At 34.2% G+C, this 21,787-nt stretch overlaps 2 protein-coding genes across 2 annotated transcripts; one reads left to right on the top strand and one right to left on the bottom strand.

Annotated features, from left to right (window-relative positions):
- LOC109327531 (hypersensitive-induced response protein 1) lies at positions 5,452–13,020 on the bottom strand. Its single transcript, XM_019560706.1, has 6 exons — positions 12,881–13,020; positions 12,425–12,623; positions 11,979–12,099; positions 11,789–11,880; positions 11,610–11,706; positions 5,452–5,830 (listed from the first exon to the last, which is right to left on the bottom strand). Exons 2-6 carry the CDS (start codon positions 12,611–12,613, stop codon positions 5,475–5,477), a joined length of 855 nt encoding a protein of 284 aa, XP_019416251.1. The 5' UTR covers positions 12,614–12,623; positions 12,881–13,020; the 3' UTR covers positions 5,452–5,474.
- On the top strand, positions 15,025–17,076 carry LOC109328618. Its single transcript, XM_019562169.1, has 2 exons — positions 15,025–15,319; positions 16,481–17,076. Exons 1-2 carry the CDS (start codon positions 15,173–15,175, stop codon positions 16,922–16,924), a joined length of 591 nt encoding a protein of 196 aa, XP_019417714.1. The 5' UTR covers positions 15,025–15,172; the 3' UTR covers positions 16,925–17,076.

Here is a 21,787-nt window from a genome sequence, read left to right as displayed (position 1 = left end):
TATTTTAGCCACTGATACCTAACAAAAGAGACACGGTTACCTTTATCGCAGAGTTGTCTAATACTTAATAGATTGTGTTCCAGGCCTTCAACATATAACACATTCTCTATCACTGCCTGATTTGAGTTGCCAATTGTTTCAGTGCCAAGTATCTGTCCTTCATTGTTGACTCCATATGTGACAAACCTTTTTTTCTTTCAAGGATAGATCTAGGAATTTTGATCTATCACCCGTCATATGTCTCAAGCATCCACTATTAAGATACCAATGATATCCATGTGCTCGTAGACATACCTGCAAAATAGATCACTTTCCTTTTTCAGGTATCCAATTTATATTGGGTCCTTTTCTGTTAGTAACCAGGGAGTCATCTCCCTTTTTCATGCAGACATATACACCACTAAGTATACCATACTTCCTGAAATAACAAGAGTAGGAAGTGTGGCCATGTGTGCCACAATAAAAGCATGTAGGAACCTTCTTATTATAAAATTTCTTATTAGGCCGATTAATAGGTCTCCTATATGGTCTACTCCTACGCATAGGGAGAATATATCCTAGTCTGGTATGTTCATCGACGTTTCTAGTTTAGTTAAGCATAGTATCTAACATTTTTTGACTCTCTGTGAGTTTTGCGAGTTTTTCATTAAGTCTCAAATTTTTCATTTTTCAAAGTCTCGCAAGAGTCACAGACAGTTGATCAACAAATTATCATTAGAGCAATTGCATGCATTATAGGAATATATCAAATCTAATGTTTCATTCTCTAGTTTTAGTTCATCTAATTCTTTCTGTAATGAAACTATTTTTTGTTCATTTAGAAGGATTACTCTTTTTCTATCAGAACTAATCCTAACTAATTTCTTTAATTCATCATGCAGTTCAACATAAGCATTATATAAGTCCTCATAAGGAGGTGAACCATCAGATGAAGTAGATGAGGTGTCAGAATATACCTCATTGTTTACCTCTTTTGAATTTTAGCAACAAGCATCATCTCTTTTGATCATTAAGCATAGCTTGGTTGTCTCCTCTTCATCTGACGTGTTCGATGTCGTATCATCCTCTTGTACGTCCTATACAATGTAGGCCATCTTTGACTTGAAGTCCCGAGGAGCGCTAATCTCTGAATCAACCTTCTTCAGGTAAGTAGGACATTGAAATCTCATGTGTCATGGCTTACCACACTCGTGGCAAGTGAAGCGCTCTTTGTTACCCTTGCATTTTCTAGTTGAATCACGCGCTTCTTTCTTCTAGAAACGTTTGAAGCCTCCTTTCTTTAGGAATTTCCCGAATTTTCGTATGAGAAGACTCAAAGCTTCATCATCCATATCTGAATCAGACTCATCATCTTCTTTCTCTTCTGTAGATTGAGACGTTGTTGCTTTAAGAGATATGTTTTTCTTTTTGCAATCTGATTCTTCGTGCATTATCAAGCATACAAGCTCCATCTCGTTCTCTTGAAGCTTTCCAAATAATGTCGCCAAAGGCATGGAGTCAAGATCCTTTGATTCCATGATAGCTGTAACTTTAGGTTGTCATATCCTATCAAGACAACGTAAAACTTTATTAGTAAGTTCTCCTTTGGTAAAATATTTATCTAGAGCAACTAAATGGTTTACTATATGAGTGAATCATTTTTGCATGTCACCAATAGATTCACTCGGTAACATATGAAATAGCTCAAACTCATGTGTTAGGGCATTCAACTTGGCACGCTTGACTTCGCTAGTGCCTTCGTGAGTCACTTGTAAAGTGTCCCAAATTTCCTTGGCACTTTGACCTTCCGAAATCCGAAAGAAATCATCATATGATAGGACCGATGTGATGATGTTTTTAACATGTAGGTTGTATTGAACCTTTTTACGTACATCATCGGTCCAAAGACTTTTCGGTTTTTCTTTCTGTTCATCTTCCACTAAATGGTGTGGAACGAAAGGCCCATTGACTACAGATTCCCAAATATCTGAGTCAATGGCTTCTATGAAGATTTTCATGCGGACTTTCTAGTAGGCATATCCTTCGCCATTGAATACAGGAGGGCGATTAATGGATGTGCCATCATCGCCAAAGGGGTTGGTGGAACCCATTTGTTTTCCCTTAAGGATCACGTGTATGCAGTTGAGCTAGCACGTCGTACTAGCTCTGATAACACTTGTTAGGTATCAGTGACAGAATACATCTAGATGGGGTTGAATAGGTGTCATGATTCCCAAATATCGCTTTTGGCACCAAAGCCCTTATTCTGGAAAACGCCCAGTTAATCAATTAAAGCAATGACTTAATCGATTAAGTCGCACAAAACAAATAATTGTTGATGGCTTGATTGCACAGCCACTCACTGATTATACAGAAACGATATAGCAGATATATTTGAACAGAATTAATCTTTATATGGTAGAATCATAGTATTCAAATTCTATCAAGACAACGTAAAACTTTATTAGTAAGTTCTCCTTTGGTAAAATATTTATCTAGAGCAACTAAATGGTTTACTATATGAGTGAATCATTTTTGCATGTCACCAATAGATTCACTCGGTAACATATGAAATAGCTCAAACTCATGTGTTAGGGCATTCAACTTGGCACGCTTGACTTCGCTAGTGCCTTCGTGAGTCACTTGTAAAGTGTCCCAAATTTCCTTGGCACTTTGACCTTCCGAAATCCGAAAGAAATCATCATATGATAGGACCGATGTGATGATGTTTTTAACATGTAGGTTGTATTGAACCTTTTTACGTACATCATCGGTCCAAAGACTTTTCGGTTTTTCTTTCTGTTCATCTTCCACTAAATGGTGTGGAACGAAAGGCCCATTGACTACAGATTCCCAAATATCTGAGTCAATGGCTTCTATGAAGATTTTCATGCGGACTTTCTAGTAGGCATATCCTTCGCCATTGAATACAGGAGGGCGATTAATGGATGTGCCATCATCGCCAAAGGGGTTGGTGGAACCCATTTGTTTTCCCTTAAGGATCACGTGTATGCAGTTGAGCTAGCACGTCGTACTAGCTCTGATAACACTTGTTAGGTATCAGTGACAGAATACATCTAGATGGGGTTGAATAGGTGTCATGATTCCCAAATATCGCTTTTGGCACCAAAGCCCTTATTCTGGAAAACGCCCAGTTAATCAATTAAAGCAATGACTTAATCGATTAAGTCGCACAAAACAAATAATTGTTGATGGCTTGATTGCACAGCCACTCACTGATTATACAGAAACGATATAGCAGATATATTTGAACAGAATTAATCTTTATATGGTAGAATCATAGTATTCAAATTATCAGCTAAAATAGGCAATTAAAACAACTTGAAAAAGTAAAGAGATAAGGGTAATAAACAGTCTGCAACAAGGATTTTATACTAGTTCGTTTTGCGGTCCACTACAAAACTACATCCAGTCCTCCCCTTGCGATCTCGAGAGATTTTCTTCACTAAAACTGAAACAAATGTATATTACATACACACTTCCAATTACAAGACCTTAGATGATACCTTCTTAAATCCCTAGAACCTCTACCTTGGTTTGACTACTCTAATCGCCTAGGAAAACCTTTCCTATGATCTAGCCCCAGCCAAGAGTATGTTCTAAACTCACGACCTCTAAGTCTTGGTGAAGACTCGTGTGATGATGTTTTTAACATGTAGGTTGTATTGAACCTTTTTACGTACATCATCGGTCCAAAGACTTTTCGGTTTTTCTTTCTGTTCATCTTCCACTAAATGGTGTGGATTGGTGGTAAGACACCAAGAGACGACTTTCTTTATCACAAAAACAGAGTATTATGAAGCACAAAATGGCTCAAATATACAATTAAAGACCAACTATAAACCCTATACAAATCTCACAAATTATCAAGAATATGTATAAGATCAGAATAATGCATAAACATATAATTTCTACCCTACGAAATCTCTAAAAGAAATGAAAGAATCATGCAAGAAAAGATAGAATGATGAACACATTTAATCACATGCAAATGGATGACATTTTAATCCCTAAGCATGATACTATCTCACAGGCAATTCTCTTTGCCTATATGACATACAATGAGCACGAAAATATGCAACTTTGCAATTCTAAAAATGAATGAATGTATGAAGCATGGTATAAAATCACAGTTTATATAGAAAAGTTGTTGAACGCTCAGTTAATCGATTAAGTGCCCTTTTAATCGATTAACGGACTGTTGAGAGTAACTGGATTCTATTTTTTAGTTATTTGTTGAAACTGATCAAAACTGATTTCACGTTAATCGATTAACGCCTTGCTTAATCGATTAACTGACATATTTTCAGCTAAGAGATTAAATGGTAAACTACCTATATGTTATGCTTATCAACTATACATGTTTTACCATTATGTTATGCCTAAGATGCACAAATAACATGTATGATTAATGCATGAACATATAATAATCTAGATGGTATGTCCCATATAAATGATATGATAGTTTTTAGGATTTGTGAGATTTGCATCTATGTTTACCTAACTTAGACTCAATAACTAAGACACATATCTAAGATTATTAATGATTACTCTATTTATGACACTAGTCTAGACATGAAGCTTTTGAGTCTTTTACATGTTGATTTGTTGAGTTATCTTTAAGCTTTCATTTATTCCTTGTCTTCATCAAAATATAAGTAAGCTAATAGTGTTATCTTGACACTTTGTACTTTCAAGATATGGTATCAAGAGGAAGAAATAATTCAACTCGGTGCAAAATTTAATGTTATCATCCAAACTAACATGTCGCAAAAATTGAGAGATCGTGGTATCATCCAAACTATCATAATCAGGTCCGAATAGGGTCAGGTCTGATTGGGTCTATGATCGGGTTCGGGTTCAAAAAATAGACCTGGTTAATATTTAGAGTCAGGTAGGGCTTGACCCGACCGTCCCATTCCATGGTCACTCATCATCATATTTGTATACGTTTCTACTCAAATGTGTATAGAGTAATGATACCCTTTGGTTGAAAATTATTTCTTTAATTTTTTATCATATATATATATATATATACATATATCATTTTATGTATCAAATTACATATTCATAATAATAAATAATATTGATAAGTCTTTATCTAAAATAAGTATGCATTATATTTAATCAGGTCTAAGGTCGAGCTTAAAGGTTGACTCGATCAATATTTAGGGTATGGTTAACTTCGGAACTAAGGTTGGGTCCAGGTTCAAAAAAATGACTCGACCAATATTTAGTGTCAGGTAAGGACAAACCTTAACCCGTCCGAACTTGTTACTTCCCCCTAATTCACAATAATATTACTAATATAGTATAAAAAACTCATATATACATTGATAATTAATAGACAAATAGTCCAATAAAACAATGTCACTCGTCACTGAAAACACTGCACACAACACGTATAAACAGCATCCATAAACTCCCATACGTATACAAAATACAAACCAAACAGTAGTTTAGTGGGGTAGAAACTATGGATGAGAATCCGGAAGAAATCCATCACGAATTTGATTAGCTACATCACGAACAGAACCAGGCCCATGCGGAATGAACACAGTAGAAGATTTTGAAGCAGCACCAATTTCTTTCATAGTGTCAAAATATTGAGTGACAAGGACAAGGTCAAGGACATCTTTTGGTGTTGTACCTGGTACTTTAACTGAGAATCCTAGGACACTGTCTCTCAAGCCATCAACAATTGCTTGACGTTGGCGAGCAATACCCAACCCAGCAAGATACCTAGACTCAGACTCACCCTCGGCATGCTTGATTTGTAAGATTTTCGCTGCCTCTGCCTTTTCATTAGCTGCCACCCTCAATCTAGCAGCTGAATACAGAATTAGTGAATAACATTAGAAGAAAATAGGTTATATTAATGAGTGTTGTAAAGGCATTTGTTAAGGAATCTTAAAATTGAAAATGTGTATTAGAAAATATAATATTAAGGTTTTTAAGTCATAAATGCATCCAATGAGTCTTATTTTATATTATGCTTGTAGTAATTGTTATTGTAGTCATTATGATCAATGCGATACAAATTGAGGTCATTATATTTGGATTATTTTATAATTAAACAAATATTTTTTAATTTGATGTATTATGTTGTGGCCTAATGCGATTGTTTTACGACTTTATGATTTAGTGTTTTATGGTGTAATATACTCACAGTGACACAGCCATAATATTGCAGTGATAATATTTCACATCATTCTGGCTTGTTCCACAATTTGAATCACTACACTCAGTTAACAAAGAAAATAAACCACGGGAAATTTTCCGCCTCACTATGTTGTCATTGTAGTAGGAAAAAACTTTGCAGTCGGCAGAGGATTAAGGTAAGAAATAAACTAATAATCAATGAGATAAAATAACCCAACACAATATATTAGTTCAGTTCTATATTAAATGGATCTAAAAATTAAAATATAATTGAAGGTATTTGATAGAGCTTAGAGTTGACTTCTTTATCATGTGCTATGCAAAAAGAATTTATAAAAATTTATGAAATGGCTTATTATTTCCAGTAAGTTCTTTTAACTTCGTTCAACTAAGTTCATAAAGTAAAGTAAAAAAAACTTATACAAACTCTTGTATGTTTATATTGTTCTATTCCTGCACCAAATAATACTACTTCAAATCATATATAGGAGAGAAATAAATGTATGTTTTTAAACATTTTCACTTAATTATCCAACATTTATTTTTAATTATTATTGACTCTTAAAAATAATAAAAAATAAATTATGAATAAGGTATCGATTGTGTATAAATATTGTTGTGCAATGACTCATATCTCTAGATAACAGCAATACAAGTTATGGGCCTGGGCTGATGTAAAGGGGTTGGGGTAGAGGGCTATATATATTGATGTTATGTAGACCTAATGTAACAAAAGGAGAAGAATAGTAAAACACTAATCCTTATTCTCTAATAATATATAGTGGTAGCCGCTCAACACTCCCGGGGACATAGGCACAATTGGCCGAACCTCGTTACCAAATCTCTTGTGTTATTCTCTTGTCTCTATACTCTTTACTATTTGATTGTTCGCTTGTTCCTAACAATTGGTATCAGATGGCTCTTAACCCAGGTGCCAAATTCGAGGTGGGGAAGTTCGATGGAACTGGTAATTTCGGATTGTGGCAAATGAGGGTTAAGGATGTGTTGGCTCAACAAGGTCTATCAAAGGCGCTGCATGAGAATAAACCAGAGGGTATGGATCAACTGGATTGGGAAGAGTTGAAGGAGAAGGCTGCGGGAACCATACGACTCTGTCTATCAGATGAGGTGATGTATCATGTTATGGATCTGACATCACCAACAGAGGTATGGGAGACATTAGAGAAGCGGTTCATGTCCAAGTCTCTAACAAATAAGTTGTATTTGAAACAGAGACTCTATGGCCTGAAGATGCAGGAAGGTGCAGATTTGCAACAACATCTCAAAAGTTTTAATCAAGTGATCAATGACTTGCAGAAACTTGATGTGAAGGTTGATGATGAGGACAAAGCAATAATATTACTGTGTTCTTTGCCAAATTCCTATGAACACTTGGTGACAACATTGACGTACGGGAAAGACTCAATCAAACTGGATGAGATCACATCTGCACTTCTGTCCCACACTCAAAGAAGACAGAATGTAGGTGAAGGGTCTCAAGGTGATGGTCTGTATGTGAAAGGGAGCCAAGTGCGTGGGAGGAGACAAGGCAGAGGAGGTCATGCCAAAGGGAAAAGACCAACTTCCAGGGGCAGAACACCAGTAGAGTGCTACAAGTGCAAACAGACTGGGCATTATAAAAAGGATTGTCCCAATGAATGGAGTCCTAGCAAGCCGGTGGGGAAAGATGGAGTATCTACATCTGCACAGAAAGATGATTCTGGTTACAATAGTGAAGTTGATCTACTATCTGTATCATCAAATCACAATACAGATGAGTGGATACTTGACACTGGTTGTTCCCACCACATGACGCCAAACAGAGAATGGTTCACCACATACAGGGCAGGAAATTTTGGTTTCATGTATCTTGGAAATAATAAAGCGTGTGAAATTATTGGTATGAGAGAACTCAGAATTGTGTTGGATGATGGTGTAGTGAAGACGTTATGTGAGGTTAGGCACATACCAGATTTGAAGAAGAATTTGGTTTCTTTGGGGATATTGCATGCCAAAGGGTTCAACTATAGAGCTGATGGGGACAATGATATTCTTCGAGTATGCAAAGGTGCTCTGACTGTGATGAAGGGTAAAAGGACTGCAGGGAACACTTACAAGTTGTTAGGGAGAACAGTTGTAGGTGGAGTTGCTGGAGTGGCTGAAGAGATCTCAATAGATTCAGACCATGGTGCTACAAAATTATGGCACATGCGTTTGGGACACATGAGTGTGCGTGGTATGACAGAACTATGCAAAAGAGGACTGTTGAGGGGAGTCAGCAAATGCAAGCTAGATTTGTGCAAGTATTGTGTGCTTGGGAAACAAACACAAGTTAGTTTCAAGGCTGGCCAACACAGGACTCGAGGCATTCTAGATTATGTCCACACTGATGTATGGGGACCCACTCAGGAACCATCCCTAGGAGGTTCTAGGTATTTTGTTACTTTCGTTGATGACTTTTCTCGCAAGGTCTGGGTATATTTTCTGAAGCATAAGTCAGAAGTATTTGCCAAGTTCAAGGTTTGGAAGGCAGAGGTAGAGAACCAGACTGGTAGAAAAATCAAATACATGAGGTCAGATAATGGTACAGAGTACAAAAACTCACAGTTTCAGAGATTCTGTGAGGAACATGGCATTCAGAGACACTTTTCAGTGAAGAAGACTCCTCAGCAGAATGGTGTTGCAGAAAGGATGAATAGAACTCTTACAGAGAGGGCCAGATGTATGAGACTGAATGCTGGACTTTCCAAAGGATTTTGGGCAGAGGCACTTAGTATGGCATGTTATGTCATCAATAGATCACCACGAGCTTCATTGGATGGTAAAGTTGCAGAAGAAGTATGGACAGGTAACCCAGTTAATTATAATATGTTACGCATATTTGGTTGTCCTGCTTATATACATGTACCCAGTGATGAACGATCGAAACTTGATCCTAAGTCAAAGAGGTGTATCTTCATTGGATATACCAAAGGTGTGAAGGGGTTCAAGTTCTGGGATCCAGTTTCCAGAAAGGTGGTGTTGAGCAGAGATGCAGTGTTTGATGAAGATTTCATGATGAAACAGTCAGTTTTGACAGAGGTGCCCATGCCAAATGGAGAGACTTTGGGTTCAAATATGATTCCAGTGAGGAATGAAATGGTTCAGGTGAATAAAGGCAAGGAACCATGCACTAGTTCAAGTCAAGAACATGATGATTCTCAGGCAGAGAGTTCAGGTGTGCAGGAGTATCTACTTGCTAGAGACAGGGATAGACGTCCTATCAAACCTCCAGAGAGATATGGCTTTGAGGATATGGCTTCAGTTGCTCTCCATATCAGTTCAGGAGATCCATGTAGCTTTCAAGAGGCTATAAACAGCCAGGAGAAAGAACAATGGATGGGTGCCATGATGGAGGAGATGGAGTCTTTACAGAAGAACCAAACTTGGGAGCTTGTTCCATTGCCCCCAGACAAGCGTGCAGTTGGGTGCAAGTGGGTGTACAAGAGGAAGCCAGCAGTATCAGAAAAAGAAGGGGAAAAATTCAAGGCTCGTCTTGTAGCAAAAGGGTATTCACAGCAGAAGGGGATCGACTACAATGAGATTTTCTCCCCAGTGGTGAGACACACTTCTATCAGGGCAGTGCTTGCCTTGGTAGCCAGCTGGGATATGCACTTAGAACAGATGGATGTGAAGACTGCCTTTCTCCATGGTGAATTAGAGGAGAAAATTTACATGACACAACCAGAGGGGTTCAGTGCAGCTGGACAGAGTCACTTGGTTTGCAAGTTGAAGAAGTCTCTATATGGGTTGAAGCAGTCTCCCAGACAGTGGTACAAGCGGTTTGACACTTATATGTTGAAGCTTGGTTATAAGCGTTGTGAGTATGATTGCTGTGTTTATGTGAGAAGCCTTGACGATGGTTCGTTTATTTTTCTGTTACTTTATGTTGATGATATGTTGATTGCTGCTAATCATTTGAGTGATATCAATGAGCTGAAAGTCATGCTAGGTAAGGAGTTTGACATGAAAGATTTAGGGGCTGCTAGGAAGATTCTTGGGATGGAGATTCACAGGGATATGGGAGCTAGAAACTATGGCTCTCCTAGCAAAGCTATGTCTGAAAAGATCTTAGAGAGATTTGATATGAGCAATGCTAAAGTAGTGAGCACTCCATTGGCAAATCACTTCAAGCTTTCCCTAGATCAGTGTCCAAAGACAGATGAAGAGAAGAAATACATGTCAAAGGTTCCATATGCCAGTGCAGTGGGTTGCTTGATGTATGCTATGGTTTGTACTAGACCGGACTTGGCACAAGCAGTTAGTCAAGTATGCAAGTACATGTCGAAACCAGGGAAGCAACATTGGGAAGCAGTCAAATGGATTTTCAGATATTTGAAGGGGACTACAGGTCTCGGTATCATGTTTGGCAGCCAACAGAGTAAGCCTTCAGTTATTGGTTATGTTGATTCGGACTATGCAGGAGACTTGGATGATAGAAGGTCCACAACGGGGTTTGTCTTCACCCTTGCAGGTGGACCAATTATGTGGAGATCATCAGTTCAGTCTGTTGTTGCTATGTCCACAACTGAAGCAGAGTACATGGCAGCTGGTGAAGCTTCTAAGGAAGCCTTGTGGCTTATGGGACTAGTAAATGAGTTAGGCATTGAGCAAGGTGGAGTTTCGCTGCATTGTGACAGTCAGAGTGCTATCTTCTTAGCAAAGAATCAGGTGTATCATGCTAGAACCAAACATATTGATGTGAGATTTCATAAGATCAGAGAGTTGGTAGCTTGTGGGCAGATACTATTGCAGAAGGTTCACACTTCAGAAAATGCAGCTGATATGTTAACCAAACCGGTTACTGTGGACAAGTTCAGGCATTGCCTGAGCTTGTTGAACATTCACTGATGATGGACTATGGAGCGCCCCCAACCAAGGAGAAGAATAGTAAAACACTAATCCTTATTCTCTAATAATATATAGTGGTAGCCGCTATACGCTCCCGGGGACGTAGGCACAATTGACCGAACCTCGTTACCAAATCTCTTGTGTTATTCTCTTGTCTCTATACTCATTACTATTTGATTGTTTGCTTGTTCCCAACAATATAAATATCTACACTGACTAATCCTTACATATTATATTTGCTCCCTAATGTTTCAGACATGGCAAGAAATTATATCTATGTGCTATTATTATAAAGATTTATATACAAATAGTGCATCGTCCACTATTGATTTTATATTATTTTTTTTCTAATTAATCAATGATAATTAAATATGAATAGTCAATATACATTGATAGTGTATATAACTCTTACATTGTTAATATATCATAGTATTAATGAATTAAAATTATGATTTTATTAATAAGCAGTAGTTTGGATGTGGTTTAAACTATTAGTCCATAATTTATCCTCTGACAAGGGATTTAATTAAGTTGTAATCGTCTAAGTTATAACATACCAGCATTGATTTCATTCATAGACCGCTTCACATGTTCATCTGGCTCAATATCAATAATAAGTGTTTGAACAATTTCATACCCATAAGCTGACATAGCCTGTCAAGATATTAAGGGATCAGATTCAAATTAAACATGAATCATTACAGTTCATATAATATGCAACTATCGTTAAAAGCACCTTCTCAAGTTCATCTTCTACAGCTTTGGCAATATCATTTTTCTGCTCAAATGCATCATCCAAGTTGATTTTTGGAACAGTAGATCTAATTACTGCAATTAGGCAAATAGTTCACGTTATCTGATAATTTATGCTTAAAACATTAATGTGTTACTGTTTCTTAATTGTTTAACAGTGTTGTTGTTTCTACCATCAAAAACATAGGCCTGGATTTGGGACTTTGTATTGCTAAGTTTGTAATAAGCATCACTAGCCTTTTCTGCTAGAGCACGATATTGAACTGAAGCAACAACGTTGACAAAGACATTATCCTGTAACAAATTAAAAACCAAAACCAATAAACTGTAATCAAATGGGAAAATTAAAGTAACATATAAGAATTATAATATTATAAATTAGATAGATATATAGTGCTAAACAAGAAAATACTAGTACATAAGTGATATGTGAATGAAAAACCATCATTTAACAAAACATGAAGGAATCGTTGCATCCAAATTCACTTATTAAAAAAATGTCCTAGTAAAAAATACTATGATAGAAATATCACAATATAATTTTCTTTTGTGATAAAAAAATATTAGTATATTAGTATTTGTAGTGGTCTAGTTGGTGAGAATCGAACTCTCATTGTACCTTTGTCTTGGTCTCACATCGAACATCCAATTGCTGTACCCGAAGAGATAGATGACCAGCAAGTTGACTTCCCAGGATCCATGGCATGCAATGACATCCAGGCTGAAGAACACCTTCAAATCTTCCAAATCTTTCTCTCATAGCCACTGTGGATTGGTCAACTTGCACACAACAGAAAAGATTCCCCATTTCTTTGTAACTGCAGTACTTAGAAATATATATGTTATCATTGGCATCAAGCTCAACAAGACATGAGATACAAGTATAAAGATTCAGGATAAAAATTAGAGAAATTTGAAAAACGTTCCCTAAAGCCCAAAATACTAATAATAAAAGCTAAAACATAAAAATTCAAGTTGTCATAATAACACAAAAAATTTAACAGTTACATAATTATTCGATCCGTATATAATTGATACTTGCTTCAATGCACAAACGGGAGTAAAGAAGACTTACATGTCAGGGAAAGAATGTTAAGAGCAAATTAAGGTTTCAAGCAAAATACAGATAAGATTAGATATTCAGAATGACACCACAAAATAGAGTTAGTCTTTGAATGCAGACCACAACAAAGCTGACTTTGGAGGCCTCTTCAGAGTTTACTTGAAGTATAAGTTAAATATGAGACAAATATAAAACTATTCTTTACATATGTCAAGAGTTTTTTAATTATGGCCATTTGTTTTATAGAACAGCATATCCTATTTGAACAAGATGTATATGTTTAATCATTTATGTTGTACGTCAAAATTGAGAGCTAACTCAGGGAGGTGCTTCCTTCCAGCTAACACAATAGCTGGTTATACTGATACAACCTAGAACTACTTTGGGATGAAAGGATTAAATGGAGAAATCTTAAATAGATGTTATAGTCAAATCCAAAGAAAATATATATAATTAAAAGTCTTCTAATTGTATCACCTGCTTTTATTTCATAAACATGTGTCACATTTCATATTTCATCATACTTCATTTACATTTGCTTGCAGTATATTCATTAAACCTTCACATAAATATACTATCATCAAATCTTTTCTTTCCTTTAACTACCATGAGTTAATTCACAATATCTTATATCCAAAACTTGAATTCAAATCTTAATAAAAAATAAACATAAACTACTTGAAGTAATCATCCGTTTCAACCAACAAAATGCTTTTATCTAGGAAAACAGTTAATACACTTAAACTTGACATAGTATTTTTTTAATATTAAGTAATCTTATGGGTTTAATCTATGAGAAAAAATGTATTCACTTACAGTTTAAGAATTTTTTACATTAACTTTTTAAAAAAATAATATAAATAAATAATTTATAATGTATTGGTCATGCATATATTTTATACTAATAATCTATACATTTTACACTCTTAATCTATTGTGATATGTGTAATCTATTGTGATATATGTTTCAAATAACACAGATTTACCCTTAAAGTCTTATGTAAAAATATTAGTGTTTACATATGACTAAAAATACTTTCATTAATAAAATAAAACTTCTTTTTTATTAAGTTTTATTTTTATTATTTTACTTTCACTAAAATAAAACTTAAAATTAATGATAATTAACAACTTTTGTATTTTATTCTAGTAAAAGACCTAGACTTTAGTATCATCATTATTTCAAATATGAGTTTAGCATGATAAGAATGTGTTCGCCTCAAAACTTTGAGTCAAGTTTGATATGAGCTATGTTTTTAGCTCAAACTCAACTTGATATGCATTTGTGAATTGTTCGATTTCACTTGTCAACTTGAATTAGTTTGGTTTATCAAGAGTTTGCACATTGTTTAATGTAACTCAATAATTTGATTTGTTTAGCTCATCAGGTTGAATGATTTTATTTAATATGTATAAATTTAAAGATTCTCAATTTATATATATATATATATATATATATATATAATCGAGTCAACTTATGAAAATAACAAATCAAAAATAATGTTATTTGATATTTAATGAGTTCATTTTTTAACTCAAATTCGAGTCGGTTTGGTTCATGAACTAAGTCTATCCAGACAAATAATGGTTCTCTTTTTTATCAAATGTTTGATTTGGTTAACTAGTTTCAATTAATTAAATATGTAACATTTATGCACTGTCGGTGTAAAGATTTATACACATTCACTATATTATTTATAATTCATTTGAATCACTGTTTTGGAGAGTCAATGATGATTAAATTTGAACATACATTCATTACATTATCTATAATTCATTTGATTCACTATTTTTGAAGAGTCAATGATAGTTAAATTTGAATAGTAAATAATATAGTGATAATATATAAAACTCATACATAACTGATGTATAAAACTCATACATAACTAGTGTATAAAACTAATACATGACTAGTGAGTACATTTTTTTATATTAAATTGCATGTTTCCAAATTGGAGTGGAATAATTCAAAAAGAATTAATTAAAGGAAATTCATTTAGATTTATTCAATTAGTTTCATTGAGTTCACGATTAAATTCTCAGCCCCTACTTATTTATTCATTCTAAAAAAGAAGTGGTAGAGCAAATACATTTCAACATACATGAGATAAGATAAATCAATTGCCACTATGATTGGTGGGAAATCACTAACTAGATTGCGTCACAACAAAAAGCAAAGATTACTCTAAGAGAAAATGTCCTTTGAGCCTATCTGTTTCTTTCTCTTCTTCATCCCACGTGGCAGATTGAGATATCGTTGACACTCGCTCCGGTTCTGAGCTAAGCAAATCTCCGACACAATCCATGGCGGCTCCGGCACCATCCTCAGCTCCTTGTCTTCGAATTCTCCACACCAACCGCACCTTCTCTTCCGCGTTCCGTTACCAACGCCCATTTCCTACTACCACAAAAAAACCTCTAACTGTCGTCGCCATGGCTCCTATAAAAAAGGTACAAAATCCATACCTTATGTTTTACACATTCGGCTATTCGTAATTTTTCGTTTTCTTTCATTAAATCATTATTTGAATGGAAACGAAGTATAAATCGCAGTTCATACTTTAGTTATACCCCAATACTATAGTGTGAAGTCATAGTTGTAAAATTGTAGTTGCAATTTCACTGCAATTATCTTTTGTGTTGTTTATTTAATTTGAATCGCATGTATCTTACAGGAAAGAATGCTTTTCGAGCTGGATAGTCATCTTTTGTACTTATTGCAATTATGGATAGTTTAAAGAAAATGTGTTTTTTAGTAGTGAACTTTTAGGATACGACCAACCAAAAGACTAGTCTATTAGGTCGGAGAGCTTCATGGCTTAAGTACCACATTGAATTTGTTATTCTATTCAATGTGTGGCTCCTAACATTGCCGCCCCTTTAAGCATCTACGTGCACGGTGACTTTCACTCTATCGACACTCATCCAATGGTAGCCCTTTCTCTTTTAGCGGCTTTACTCACCTCTCATTATTTGGTAATGTACCTTAATATAACTTGTAGTTTTTTTCGTAAACAACTTTCAATGAAAACACCAATTGTTAGATGAGGAGAGCTCATCCCAAAAAACTAGTCGTGAGAGAGCCTATTTGTTTAAGTATCATATTGAGTTTGCTATTCTACTCAATGTGAAACTCCTAACAATGTATTTGTAAGTTGAATTTTGGATAGAAATGAATGGAAAGGGAAGGTCAAAATCAACTTACAAATGTACTTTATCGCTTCCAATTCTTCAATTTCTCTTCCTTTCCTTTCAAGACCCAATTCTGAAACAGACCCTTAAACAAGGGAGGGGAAATTGTGTAGCTGGGAGAGCTTTAACGATGGGTTCACACTTTATGTATTATGTCCGCAGCTTTAGCAAAGTGCCTTTTGGGACATAAGAAAAGTGTTTGATCTGTCGGTAATGTAGTTGTAAAGGGCAATTAGAATCGTAGACCGCAGTTTAAATCATGATTACTATTATTTAGGGATGCTATCTGTGACTTATTGTGGCTGCAGTTGTATTTTTCTGCTGCTGCATTAAACATAATCTAATCACAATGGAAGCAAATTTTATACTATGAATATAATTTAGAGTTGTTTTTGATTGAATTCATGTTTTGTGTACAAGGTGGACAAGTACGACCAAAACTGGAAGAAAGAATGGTTCGGAGCGGGAATATTCTTCGAGGGAAGTGAGGAAGTGGAGGTGGATGTGTTCAAGAAACTTGAGAAGAGAAAGGTGCTAAGCAACATTGAGAAAGCAGGGTTGCTGTCCAAGGCTGAGGGGCTAGGACTCACGCTCTCTTCCATCGAGAAGCTCGGCGTGTTTTCAAAAGCAGAGGATCTTGGCTTGCTCAGCTTGTTGGAGACAGCAGTTAGCTTTTCGCCTTCTGTTTTGGCATCTGCAGCACTTCCCGTGTTGGTGGCCGCCTTGGCGACCATCATTCTGATCCCTGATGACTCTGCTGGGCTTGTTGCTGTTCAAGGGGTTGTTGCAGCTGCTCTTGGTGTAGGGGGCGTTGGATTGTTGGTTGGGTCTGTTGTGATCGGTCAATTGCAAGAATCTGATTGAAGTTTGAATACATTCTACTTTACTTGATGTTAAGGGGTCTAGCTAATTTTTTTTGTGTATTTAGTTTTGAACTTCGATGGATTATGGCTATTTCTTTTACCATAAAACATAAGAAATGAAAATGACAACAATTACATTGTTTCTTGTGGATACATTCCTGGTTTTTTATGTATGAAGTATTTATGATAAAATAATCTGGCTTGCGTGCCGGATAAATGTTATTCATTTGTGACTATCATTAAATGTTATTCCTTTCACTATCATCATCTGTCGTGATTGCTTCATTGACTTAAAAAGGAACATATTTTATATTTTATTTCATAATATGTATTAGTCCATGTGTCATTAGTGACTGATTAAAAAAAACTTAATAATTAAACTTTTAATTTAAATATTTTTTTTTTAATTAACCATATTGGAATCTCATTGACTCATCTTAGCACATTTGCTACTAATCTTTCTCTCGTCTCTTGCTTTGTTGTTGCCCGCATTGCTCCAACTCAATGAACTCATCTCACCATATTCATGCCCATGACTTTTTAAAGTGGCTTTTTCAATCACATTCTTTGATTTTATAATCAAAACATTTGTTTGTCTTGTAGAGTTAGTTTGAGAGTTGGATTTTGGAAGAAAAGAGAGAGAAAATAAAAAATTGGGAACCATGAAATACACTTTGAGATAATTCCCAAGACTTATTTGTCATTTCATTCCTTTCCAAAATCCATTTGTCAAGCTGTCCCACTAATTTGATTCTGAAACGATAGTATTGATTTAGGTTGGAACAACAATATCAATTTCATTTCAATTTTTTAATACTTTTTGTACAATTTTACACATTCCACCCATAGATTCTGAAACGATAGTATTGATTCAGTTTAAGTTCAAAGACCAAACCAACCTAACACATTTAAATTGGCCAGATTCTTTTCCAGTTTTCCATGAATACCCAATCAACTTTAACCGTTGAAATTATTTATGTCATATTATCAGTTGTGATTCATCATTAAAAATATATTTAAATTAAAAGTTCAATTATTAAATATTTTTTTAATTAATTATATCCGATGACACATGACTTAACATATATTGTGAAACCGAATATGTGTTCCACTGTTTCTATCCCCACAAAAGTTTCATCTACACCTCCTATATCACTTCTTTCATATGCTCTCTCACCTCTCTCATATGCTCCCTCACCCATATCATATGTCCATATTCTAGAATATCATATTTCTGAAGCTCTCTCACCTATGAACCAAAAAAACACACTCATGAACAACCTCGACCGCAAACTCTTTCCACTGCTACAATTACTTCTATACATCACCCACCTAGAACTATAATCTTACAGTCTCTCATTCACTTTTCAAAACCAGAATCATGTTCATACCCCCAGAATTATTGTTCTTTCAGAACCAGAATCATCACCTCTCATTCACTTTTAAAAAACCTACTAAAGTAGAACTTATTGCCTCTGCTCCTCAAGACCCTCATTCCATTATGGACCCTTCTATCCATCAAAGGCTTGATGAGATTATTGCTAATATGACAAAATACAAGTCTGATTTGTAAACAGTCGTTCAATTAGTAAATAATGCTCTTGAACAGTAGATTGCGTTTCAAAATCAGATGATGATCGAACAAGGAGCAATGTTGAAGCTTCTCCAAGACTTCTTTAGGGCTTAGAGTCTTATGTTATACCCTTTTAACTCAAAGAAATATACTCAGTTTATGATATTATTCACAAATCCTGTACTCTACCTTTAATTTAATGAAATTTCAGTTTTTACATATCGTTTTCTTTCTGTCTATACTTTTTTTATCTTTTTTATTGGTATCAAAATTGAAATAAAACAATAGAAGTTAAAGAGGGTATTTATTCCGGTCCTGTCCTTTATGGAAATTATAGGGCAGGGTGTCGTTTCCTTTACTAGGATTCATTAGAATTTGACTTCACCAGAACAAATTATAGAATTAGCCTATTTCTTGCCTGCCCCAATAAAAGAAGGGGTTTAACTGTGTTTGCCTGCCAACTGTCTTTTTAAAGTTAAATCATTTTAAAAGAGTAAAACCCAAACATAGATTAAAATTAGACGATTGACTCATTTGGTTTTTTGAATAATTTTTAGATTACAATTTCATCCACTGATAGTGATTGAAAATATATCTGGGAAAAAAAAAGTCTTAGTAACACAAAAAAAAGTCGTGAGGTTAGAAATCAATTATATAAGCTCATATTAAAGGAGTTAAGAAATATAAGATTCACTCAAGTATTTATACTGGTTCATCCCATAATGTAATTATGTCAGTTTTTTAACACAATAAAGATTATAATCCAACATTGATTACAACAACATGTATTCTATGTACACCTAGCTTTTATATGTTCAACTACTTAAGTATTGTTTGTATCCCTAGCCTCTCAAAGATCAACACAAAATAATGGTTTATGTTAAAAAAAATTAGTGATCAGTAGGCTCCTTTTGTGATTGTAGTGAGCACTTTCCTTTTGCAACAATGAAGTACTTTATTCTTTCTACAATAGAGGTTGATCAAGTAAGCTTTGTTCATTGTATAATTTCTTTATCCTTTTTGGATTTAAAAGAAGTCTTCATAGATATTGATGAGACTTTTAATTCTTCTTGATTCAACTACAATGATTCTTTCTTGATTTTGAATTTTTGAATACTTCACATTTAATTTGTATCTTCTTAAAGGATATTTTTAGTTAAGTGATGTAACAATATAATATAAAAGTGAAGATAATATTTTACCAGTTTAAAGATAGAATATTAGAACATTCTTATAATTCAATATAATCATATTTAATATATTCGAAATCGTCAAGAATTTGGGAGAAAGGAATTATGTTTTATGTTTTGAATAAAAGTTGTTTTTTGTATTAAAGATTCTATATGATTTGTTACTTTGTTCCTATGATAAAATAGGATTATGATCACTTTGATACCATTTTGTGTTATCACATGATCAATCTTCCAAATTTTAAATGTTCAATTTAAACATGCTGGGACACTCAAACATATTCTCTGTCATGCTCTTGTAAAACTAAAGCTCTTTGCTGCATCTTATATATGTATAATACGAGGGAAGATTGGCATGCTCTATTTCTATTTGTTTGATTATATCATACAAATTCAATAATTATAATAGTTATTGGTCATCCTCAAAACGTTAGAGAATGTCAATGAACTATAGCTTTACAGCTTAAAGGTCAAATATGATAATATTGAATCATTTGAACTTTCTCTTGTATACTTTAAGTATGCAAAAAAATCAACAAGCATAATGAATTATTAAATGTGATAAGAGATATGTCAATTATGTTTGAAAGTAAGTCTTATATCGTCTACCTTATTGACTTGGGAATAGTTTAAATACTTGTTGGATTATTCCTCTCATTGTCAATTGGTTTGAAGATGGAACCTTTACATGGTACCAGAGCTAGAACCCAACTTCTTCTCGATTGTCATAGGCCAAAAGATGCCCTTTAGTGATGGGTTAAAGGTAATCCTTTCCCCTGGTCCGGCTTATGTGGGGATGTTGAAAAGTAAGTCTCACATCGCCTACCTCATTATCTTAAGATTTGTTTAAATACTTGTTGGACTACTTCTTTCACTGTCAATTGATTTTAAGATAGAAACTTAACAAATTAATTATCACTATTAACTTATGACAATCTTATAAGTCTACTATTTTCATAATTGTGCGGAAATTAGACTCGTCTTTGTTCAAAAAAAAATTGTCTAAATAACAAGAATTGTCAGATATATGAACTTTAAAGTTCTTTATCCATTATATCCACGTTGATAATATGAGGCAACTATAGTTCAGAAACAAAAAATTTAAGTCTTTCAATTAGAAACATTGGTACTTTGTCAATGGACTTAAAGACCCTTCGAATTAAATGAGCACCAAGGCAAGCAATATTTGATTTCCATTGGTTAACAAGCAAAATGACTTATAACTATACTAATCTATATCTTTAATAAAGGAAAAACACAAACTAATTATCTATAGTATAATTTGTTTTTATCTATTTTACCATTTATAATTTTATATTTTTTTAAATTATGATTATGTCAATGCAAAATTAATATTTCTTCTGTAAACTACTGGAACAATTATTAACTACTAAACATGAACAATTGTTGACTAGTGAACTTGACATATGGATAAGTGAATTATAAACCTGACATAAGTGAATAACAGGATAATGTCCGGTTGTAGTTTTTCCTAAAGTCATGCAACAAAATATTTCCCTTCTCTATTATTTATTATACATCTTCCTCTTCTAATCTTGAAGTATTTCTCTTCTCTATTTCACTTACTATATTTGACATTTACAACATATAGACTACACATTATCAATAATTGGAAAGCGAGTTGATAGGTATGAGAGTATCTGTCAACACGCTAGTTACCATAAAAGGAATGCAAACAAATACATTTTCTCAGTGTTATAAAAATTGTTTGATGCTAGTTGGTTCAACCGGTAAACCAATGAATTGGTCCCAACAATGGTACGGTACAATAATTATATCAGTAATACAATCATATCAACCAAAACCTGATTAAAACTAGTCATACAGTCGATTTTCAATTATATCATATGGGTCATATTGATCAGTTTCATTTTAAATTATTTTTTAATGAAAATGACTTATTTTTACTAAAATGTTGGTATGTGAATTAAACACACAACTTATATATTTTTATACTTCTAAAACATGATCTATCATAAAATGATACATTTTTGTTTTAATAAATTTTATAAATAAAAGTTGATATTGTCTTATTGATTAATTTTTCAATATTAATATTAGTACAAAATATATATATATA

This window comes from Lupinus angustifolius, chromosome LG15 (genome assembly GCF_001865875.1).
Source record: "Lupinus angustifolius cultivar Tanjil chromosome LG15, LupAngTanjil_v1.0, whole genome shotgun sequence".
Lineage (NCBI taxonomy): Eukaryota > Viridiplantae > Streptophyta > Magnoliopsida > Fabales > Fabaceae > Lupinus > Lupinus angustifolius.
The sequence above is the reverse complement of the archived record's forward strand: the minus strand, read 5'-3'. Positions and strand labels throughout refer to the sequence as shown.

Bases quoted from the DNA above. Each gene is read 5' to 3' on its own strand.
- LOC109328618 (XM_019562169.1), top strand. From the start codon at position 15,173: ATGGCGGCTCCGGCACCATCCTCAGCTCCTTGTCTTCGAATTCTCCAC. The intron at 15,320-16,480 runs GTACAAAATCCA...TTTGTGTACAAG, and splicing joins CCATGGCTCCTATAAAAAAG to GTGGACAAGTACGACCAAAA.
- LOC109327531 (XM_019560706.1), bottom strand. From the start codon at position 12,613: ATGGGGAATCTTTTCTGTTGTGTGCAAGTTGACCAATCCACAGTGGCT. The intron at 11,707-11,788 runs GTGCTTTTAACG...ATATCTTGACAG, and splicing joins TAGAAGATGAACTTGAGAAG to GCTATGTCAGCTTATGGGTA. The intron at 5,831-11,609 runs GTATGTTATAAC...TTCTGTATTCAG, and splicing joins TATGAATGAAATCAATGCTG to CTGCTAGATTGAGGGTGGCA.